This window comes from Mobula birostris, chromosome 26, assembly GCF_030028105.1.
Source record: "Mobula birostris isolate sMobBir1 chromosome 26, sMobBir1.hap1, whole genome shotgun sequence".
Classification (NCBI taxonomy): Eukaryota; Metazoa; Chordata; class Chondrichthyes; order Myliobatiformes; family Myliobatidae; genus Mobula; species Mobula birostris.
The window spans coordinates 15,595,775-15,604,830 of NC_092395.1; the positions used below are offsets into that span (position 1 = coordinate 15,595,775).

Sequence of the window (9,056 nt, forward strand, 5' to 3'; positions counted from 1 at the left end):
TTCACCTCAGTGAAATCACCTGCAGCATAGCATCCAGGTTCACAGGCAAAGCATAGCTCTCAAAAAAAAAACCAAATACAAGCCAGATAAAGCGGCAACAGACAGTAAAGTGTGTTTATTTTCCTTTCCTTGATCTTTTATGAATGTACAGCAAAGTATTTAATTTCATGTTTACATTTCTTATATATGAGATATAATAACAATAGTATTTTAATTATCTTTTGAAAAGATTAATATTAGTAATTGTTGAACAAGTTTTCAAAAATGCTTCGTTTATTTCTGTCTGACTCCGGGACACTTTTATTAATAGTAAGACGATGAATGCATGTAAACAATCAAAGGGACTCATCTTTTTTCCTTAAAGTCCATAATTATTGTTACTGATTCATAAACCAATGATAATCTCTGCTTAAAAATGCCATGACGCACAAAAGAACAATCTTTTAGATTATCACCAATACACTCTCAAAAAGCTTCACCACGCCTGTCATGGTACAATAGCAGAAGCCCAGTGGAACTTTTTCTCACTCATAGTGGTAGCAATAGCTTGACGATACACTGCCCGACCCCCTTCCTTCCCAGTGACCAAAGTCTGGCACGCTGGAAATTTGTTTTTTCCCTTCCAGCTCCTAACTAGTTGGCTTTTTGAATTCTGAAGTATTAGTCAAGAGTGTCTGGGACAGTGCATCATTAACTTTTTAACTTGGAAATGGAATATAGCACATCAGCAGCTTTCTTACATTCCTTTGTGATTTCATTGTCAAAACAAGCTTGTATTCCTGTCTGTCCATATTTGTTCATATGGTGCAATCCTTTTGATCCTAACCAGGAACTTGCTAAAAGAAGAATTTCTTTGCTTTGCAGGTCCGCTATGTTTCAGATTTCTACAAACACAGGCCCCAGTTTCCAGAGGATTCAGAAGCTTCTGAGCCGGAAAGAAAACCGAACATTCCCTTAACCGAAACGGAGCCAATAAATCACTACGGCACCCAGCGTGTTCCCTGATTCACTGCTGGCCACCCCTGTGCCGACAACTCTGTGCCTTTCCATCAAGCATCAAAGGAAAGAGATGCTTTCCCTTGTTTATGTCATTCAAACTTTGTTTTGTTTTCTGTGCATCAATGTTCAGCCTCCTGTGTGAAAGGACCTCTGGCTTGCTTTTGCATGCTTGAGTTATTGTGGTTAGATACCAATAGGCTTGCATTTTGCAGGTGAGGCACATAGCTGAATTTTTCACACCTTGCACCAATAAAAGTGTATATTCTTGCCACACCCCCTGCCATTATCCCCATCCAAAACAAATCTTAGCTCTATGTTAATATTAAAAGTGTTTTGTACAATTTATGTAGATCCTATTTCTCAACAAATAGCATTCCATCCATTTCCTTGATGTCCCACGTCTTGAACAGAAACAACTGCTCCAGGCCTTTGACATTATTCTTCTACAAGTATCTGCAAAGTGATCCAGGACTTCCTTATTCGCTTTCCATGGTCCCTCTGCTCCGAACTAACACATTACAGAATTGGGCTCATTAACACTCCCAATAGCAAGAAAGCTTAGCATGGGAGAGTAGGAAAAGCCAACTTGATTCCAGCCAACCAAATACTATCCCAAGGTGAAGTAAGCTGTTCCCACCTTGAATGAAGTTACAGAAGGGTTGGTGGACAGCATGACTTATGCCAGCCAGAAAGAAATTCTTATAAAGTCCATAAATAAAATAGTAGTTTTAAACTGGTCAGGCAACTGACAGTGAAATGGTATTATTTCTTTTCCTGTGTAAATTTCTCAGTCTTGAGAAACTTGCTTTTAAAAAGCATTTTGATCATCTATACGGTATATAACTTTATATATTTTAAACATTCAATTGACAGATTTGGGAAATGGGAGTTTGTTGCAATATTTTTATTAAATTCAAAATTTATACGCCAAGATTTAAACTTCCAGACCTTTTTAAACAAAAATGGTTGCAATTCTGAATGCTTTAAGTGAAAATGCCAGTGAACAAGCCCACTGGCAAAGTACTTTAATCATAACATTTTCGGATATATTGTATGGTTCATGGATGTGGGACCATTCACAGTACACAACAGCATTCTCTTTGCTTAGAAAATTGATATCGGCATAATGTCAGTTTTCCTTTCACATATCTCCTATGAGTAATAACATTAAGAGGCTTTTACACTGGTTACAGCCACTCAGTGTGTAATGATGGAAGAACTTTAACAACTCCCCCCACCACCTCCCATTGAATATCTGCTGCATCCTTTAACATGTAGTTACAGACCTTGGAATATGCCATGCAGCAACAGTGTCAGTTGTCTGCAGTGGTAGATGAGCAAGTTTCAGGCTCACTATACTGCACCTTTCACCACAATCACAATCTTTCAGCAGCAGTTGATATTCCCATCCCTGGGGATGGCCCATGGAGCACAGAGTCACGTGTTGGACAGCTCTGTGAAATGAGACTCATCAAAGACCACTTCGTCCCTTTCCTGACCTTCTTGGCAAACACCCATTCCAAAAGGAGATAGATGATGGTCACATCCTCAAAGCTGCTGCCTTGAGGGCGGTGTCTGGTGCTGCTGAAATTCTGGCAGTGCCTGGAGGATCTGATGGAGTGAGTCCTCCTTACCATGGTGCTTAATTGAAAGGTCTGGTGACAAGGGATTCTACCAAATTACTTTTACGATCTGCTCATGAAACTCTGATAGGATCCACCAGCTCCCTTTTCCACAAGGTCTAGGAATTTCTCTGCAGGTTGTTCTTTATGTCTGCACAAATCATTGAACAAAACCTAGATGATCCAAATTAATGGAGCTGGCAACATGGCTAGATTCAGCCTGTATTTGACTGGAACCTCAGCACCTGGTAAGATTTGGTGTTTGCACACCCAAGGTCGACATGCATCTTGATGTAGCATTACACAAGGGTAGCCTTTAGCTAAGTTCAAGTGTGCTGCTTGTTGTTGAGAACCAATCTCTCGAGTACTGCATGAGAGTTGTGAGTAACACTGCTGTTATTTAATTATGGCCTCCTGATGGCAGATAGTCACCTGCAGAGGGATGTGAAACCCTGATATACATCAGGAATTTAAATCAGATTGCATAGGTTAGAGAACCTTGCTTAATTTTCCAATGTACATGTGGGAATGGTTATGATAAAAAATCAAGAGTTTCAGAGTAGGAGAGAGTTGGAGGGGACTGTATCAATTCCAGAAATGCAAGGAGAATCTACTGGTAGATTCGATGGGGGTTGATATCTGGGAGGAGCTAGCAAACCTCTGTCTTTGCCTCAGAGTCGTCTCAGATCTTTCAGTCCTGAGTCCACTGAGTGAAGCAGAAAAGACATAGAGCACTGCAGCACAGAAGTAGGCCCTTCAGCCCATCTAGTTAATGCCACACTGTTTCACTGCCTAGTCCCATAGTACTCCACATCTGACTTATCCATGTGCATATTCACATTACTTAAATGGTGTAATTGAACTGCTATCAATCACCTCCACTGGCAGTTCATTCCACACCTTCGCCACCTTCTGTGTGAAGGAACTATCCCTTAAGTTCCTCTCAAATACTTCACCTTCCACCCATAACCCAGAACCTCTAGTTCTAGTCTCCTCCAACCTCGGGAAAGAGCCTCCATGTATTTATCTACATTCCTCATAACTTTGTATACTCTTATCAAATCTCCCTTCTTTCTCCTGTCGCCCAGGGAATAATGTCCTAACCCATTCAACATTTCGCTAAACCTCAAATCCTTGTAAATTATCTCTGCACTCTTTCAATTTTGTTGATGACTTTTCTGTGGATAAGTCACTAGAACTGTGCACAGTACTCCAAATTTGGCCTCGCCCAATGTCTAGTACAATTTAAACATAACATCCCAACTCTTATGCTCAATACTCTGATAAGCAGCCAATATGCTGAAAGCTCTCTTAATGACCCTTTCTACATGTGATGCCACTTCCAAGAAATTATGGAACTGTACCTCCAGATCCCTCCATTCTACTGCACTCCTCAGTGAGGTGAACTTGGTGTTCATTCCAAAGGAGTGACTTCAGATTTTTGAAATAAGCCTGATGTATTAAGGATCTGGAAATCCTTCTTTGCTACACTTTACAGTGGTGCTAGAAAGTTTGTGAAGCCTGTAGAATGTTATCAATTTCTGCATAAATATGACCTACAATGTGATCAAGTGTTCACGTGTCCCAAAGCTAGATAAAGATAAAACAATTAAATAAATAAGCACAAAAAAAATTATACATGTTCATTTCTTTATTGAGAAAAATGATTAATATTACACACATTTGTTGGAAAAAGTATGTGAACCTTTGCTTTTTGTTACCGGTGTGATGCCCTTGTACAGCAATAACTTCAACCAAACGTTTGCACTAACAGTTGATCAATCCTGCATATTGGCTTGGAGGAATTTTAGGCTATTCCTCGTTACAAAACTACTTCAAATCTGTTGGTGGACTTCCTTGCATGAACTGCTTGTTTCAGGTTCTTCAACAACGTTTCTCTAGGATGAAGGTCAGGACTTTGACTCGGCCATTACAAAGCATGAATTTTCTTCTTTTTGAACCATTCTATCGTTAATTTACTCTTGTCTTTCGGATCATTGTCTTGTTGCATTATCCAACTTCAATTAAGCTTCAGGTGACAGACCCCGACATTCTCCTGTAAAATGTTTTGATACAACTTTGAATCCATTATTCCCTCAATGATTGCAAGCCATCCTGGCCTGGAGGCAGCAAAGCAGCACCTCAAACCATGATGCTCCTTCCACCATGCCTCACAGTTGGGATAAGTTTTAGTGTTAGTGTGCACTGCCTTTTTTTCCTCCAAATGTAGCAATATGCATTTCTGACAAAAAGGTCAACTTTTGTCTCATCTGTCCACAGAACATTGTCCCAGATGCATTGTAGAACATCCAGGTGGTTTTTGGAAACTTGAGTGTTTTTTTTGGACAGCAGTGGTTTTCCCGGTGGTGTCCTTCCATGAACACCATTCTTGTTCTAATTCTTTAATTAGAGTGGATTTTAGCAAGTTTTACAGGTCTTTCTGCAGGTCTTTTGCTGTTACCCTTGGGCTCTTTTTCACCTCTGTCAGCATTGCACGTTGTGCTCTTGATATGATCTGTGTAGGATGCCCACTCCAAGGGAGAGTGGTAATAGTACTGAGTTTCCTCCATTTGTAGACAATTTCTCTTTCTGTGGACTGATGAGCACTCAGGTCTTTAGAAATGCTTTTGTAGCCTTTTCCAGCTTGATGTATCTCTACAATTCTTCTAAGGTTCTCTGAAAGTTGTTTTGATTGAGGCTTGGTGCACATAAACAGATCATTCTTGAGAAGAGCAGGCTCTGTCAGTAACCTGACTTTGTGTGTCTTTTTCATAGGGCAGGATACCTCTACAACCCTCACCTCCAATCTCATCTCATTGAATGGAACACCCTACTCCAAATAGCTTTTATAGAAGGCATTATCCCAGAGGTTCACATACTTTCTCCAACAAATATACATAATATTGAATCATTTTTCTCAATAAATAAATGAACAAGCGTACTGTTTTGGGGTTATTAATTTATTTGGGTTCTCTTTATCTAGTTTTAGGACTTGTGTGAAGACCTGGTCATAGTTTAGGTTACATCTATGCAGAAATAGAGAAAATTCTACAGAGTTCACGGACTTCCTAGCCCCATTGTATGATTTTAAAGGCCACTGACTGCACAGTCTCCCAGCTTTTCTTGTCCCCTATTTTTGAGTATGTAGTTGACAGTAAGTGGGAGAGTCTGGACCACCAAACTGATCCATCCTTCAAGACCAAATCAATAGGTAGCTGACTGAGGTATCCTTGACTCTCTGGGAATATGTTAGCCCAGATCTGCAGTTCTATCTGGCAGCATGTCAGATTTATTGAGGAAGGACATCTTCACCATTATTTACAGGGAGAAGAGCGGAGTAGGGACAAAATTGAAACAGCAACGCATCTTGCTGCTTAACGTGGAAGATAAGTTGGTGGCAAGCAAAGCCTTTAAAAGATATATTAATACAATTTAAATTGTTATATTGCTGTTCTTTAAAGATCACTGATTTAATTGTAAAATTGCTTCAGATTTGTGCTGAAATTTATAATTTTTTTCCTGTTATAGAGGCAATGTAAACTTAAGGTATTTTATTAAGTGATGTAATAAAGTAATTTTTATACATTTTTCAGTTGTAATGTGGTGGTGCTCTCAACTGAAGTTTTTCTGATTTGGTTTGGCTGCTTAAAGTGTCAGTACATTCACACCTTATTTTTTAAGGCTGGTGCTAAATTTGGGCCAACAAAACAAATTTCAAAAGGTGCTTTGATTCCTCCACGTCTGTCCTCAGGCAGATAAAGTTTTGTCCGCAGTGTCAGCAAGAGGCTGTTAAAGTGCATTGGCAACGTAGTGGTTAGCATGATGGTATTACAGCAGGCGTTCCAGAGTTTGGAGTTCAATTCTGGCATTGTTAGTAAAGAGTTTGTTTGTTTATTTATTGATTGATTGAGATACAATATGGAGTAGGGCCTTCTGGCCCTTTGAGCCGTGCTGCCCAGCAATCCCCCGATTTAATCCTAGCTTAATCATGAGGTAATTTACAATGACCAACTAGCCTACCAACTGGTATCTCTTCGGACCCTGGGCGGAAACCCGAGCTCCTGGAGGAAACCCATGCAGTCAAGGGGAGAACATACAGGCAGTGGTGATAATTGAACTCGCATTGCCTGCATTGTAAAGCGTTGTGCTAACCACTACAGTTCTCCCAATGAATGCGTGGGTTTCCGTCAGATGCTCCGGTTTCCTTCCACAGTCCAAAAATGTATCAGTTCATAGGTTAATTCATCATTGTAAATGGTTTTGTGATTAGGCTAGGATTAAATCGGGGATTGCTGGACTCCATGCTGTATCTCTAAATAAATAAGAAAGAACTGAGAGCTCTTTGAACTAACTTCTCATTTCACTAAATTCTCCAATGTCTTTACACTAAGGAGTGGGATTTATTGGTGACTGATGATCAAAGATGCAGCAACAATCAGGCACTGCACTTCCTAAGTACGTCAATTCAGTTTGATCTCTCTGCCTTCATTGCTACATTGGTGTTCGGTTATGCTATTGTGTCATTGACTAGTATGATTTAAGAAGATTAAAGATTAAATTTATTCGTCACATTTGCATCGAAGGGTACTGTGAAATGCGTCATCTTCGTCAAATCAATCGGTGAGGATTGTGCTGGGCTGCCCGCAAGTGTCACCAACATTGCGTACCCAGAACTCGCTAACCCTAACCATACAACTTTGGAACGTGGGACGAAACTGGAGCACACAGTCACAAGGAGAAGGTGCGAAGTCCTTAGAGACAGTGGTGGGAACTGAACCCTGATCTTACAACTGGCACTGTCATGGTGTTCTGCTAACGGCTATGCTACCGTACCACTACTCTCATTCTGTGACCCTGCATGCTCTGCTCTCTCAAGGACAGGTCATGTTGATTAAGTAGTTAGGAAAAAGTGGATGTACGTAAAGGCACAGATTAGTAGGCTGCTAAATAGTACTTCGTTTTCTCTAACCTCACCATGCAATGGTGGGAGGGGGGAAGGCTGATTTTGGGGTTGGGGCTGATGTTAAGGAGAATGGGGTGGGGTCTGGAAGAGGACAGGTTGGAAAAAAGACGACTGAAGGCTGGAGAATATGTCTAGTTACTGAGGACGGTGAATGGGGAGCGGAGATCTGGGAGGAAAGAACAAAAGACCATGAGAGAATAAGAGAAGGAATAGGCCACTTGGTCCTAGACGCCCGCTCACATTCAATTCGATTTACTCCAGGACTCGTTTTGTTCTATGGCAATTCCACGTAGCCTATCAAATCCCTGATCTTCCAGAAAAAAAAATCTGCTCTAAATATTCCCAACGATCTAGCCTCTTTGATGCTCCAGGGCAGCGAATACCACCCATTGCATGAGAGCAGGCTGGGTGGAGGGTGGCATTTGGGCTTTGGGTTTCGGACAGTGGTGGAGTTGGTGCCTGAGAGGGGGAGGAAAGAGCAAATAAAGGTAATTAAGGAATTTAGCACAGAGAGATTCTGATTCAACATGGTATTACCATAGCTTTAACAATGGCCAAGATAAACTTGAAGAACAGCATTACATCATCTTTATGGACTTGCTGCAGTCTTCTGGGGTTGATACTGAATTCTTGGCTTCAGAATCAGGTTTAATATCACTAGCGTGCGTCCTGAAATTTGTTAACTTCGTGGCAGTAGTACAATGTAATACATGATAAATACAGAAAAAAATTGAATACATTATATATATAATGTTACAAATGTAAATAGGTAGTGTAAAAACATAAATTAAAAAACTAGTGAGGTAATGTTCATGGGTTCAATGTCTATTTAGAAATCAAATGACAGAGGGGAAGGAGCTGTTCCTGAACTGCTGAGTGTGTGTCTTCAGACTTCTGTACCTCCTTCCCTATGGCAACAATGAGAAGAGGGCATGTCCTGGGTGGTGGTGGTCCTCAAAGATGGAGGCTGTCTTTTTGCAGCACCGTTGCTTGAAGATGTCCTGGATACCATGGAAGCTAGTGCCCATGACAGAGCTGACTAATTTACAACTCTTTGCAGCTACTTCGATCCTGTGCAGTAGCCCCCTGCCTCCCATACCAGATGGTGATGCAGCCAGTCAGAATGCTCTCCATGGTGCATCAGTAGATGTGTTTTAGGTGACGTACCAAATCTCCCCAAACCCCTAATGAAAGTAATTCCTAATAAAGGTAACTAAAGGTAGGCGGGAGGAGAAGATGGAGGCGCAACACAGCGTGCGCAGCTCTCCGGTGAAATGATATTGTATTTGTAAATAGGATGCTGTGTACAATTCTGATTTGATGGAGACAGACGTGAGAAGGCACAGAGGAACATCCGGAGAAATTTCTGAAATGCCCGGTTTGCTGCCGCTGCTACTGTGCAATCGAGAACCTCCAGAGGGAAGGCCCCAAAATCCCTGGCTTTGCCTGCTGCTGGCAACCAAGGCTGAGGC

The 9,056-nt window shown here is 41.1% G+C and overlaps 1 protein-coding gene across 2 annotated transcripts in view; it reads left to right on the plus strand.

Annotated features, from left to right (window-relative positions):
* LOC140188091 (phospholipid phosphatase 2-like) overlaps positions 1–6,209 on the plus strand; it is a 144,832-nt gene extending 138,623 nt beyond the window's left edge. For both annotated transcript variants that reach the window (XM_072244043.1, XM_072244044.1), the window contains exon 7: positions 865–6,209. In XM_072244043.1, coding sequence (XP_072100144.1) covers positions 865–1,005 — 141 coding nt within the window. In that variant the 3' untranslated portion in view covers positions 1,006–6,209. The remainder of the gene's footprint in view (positions 1–864) is intronic.
* Positions 6,210–9,056: the final 2,847 nt, after the last annotated feature.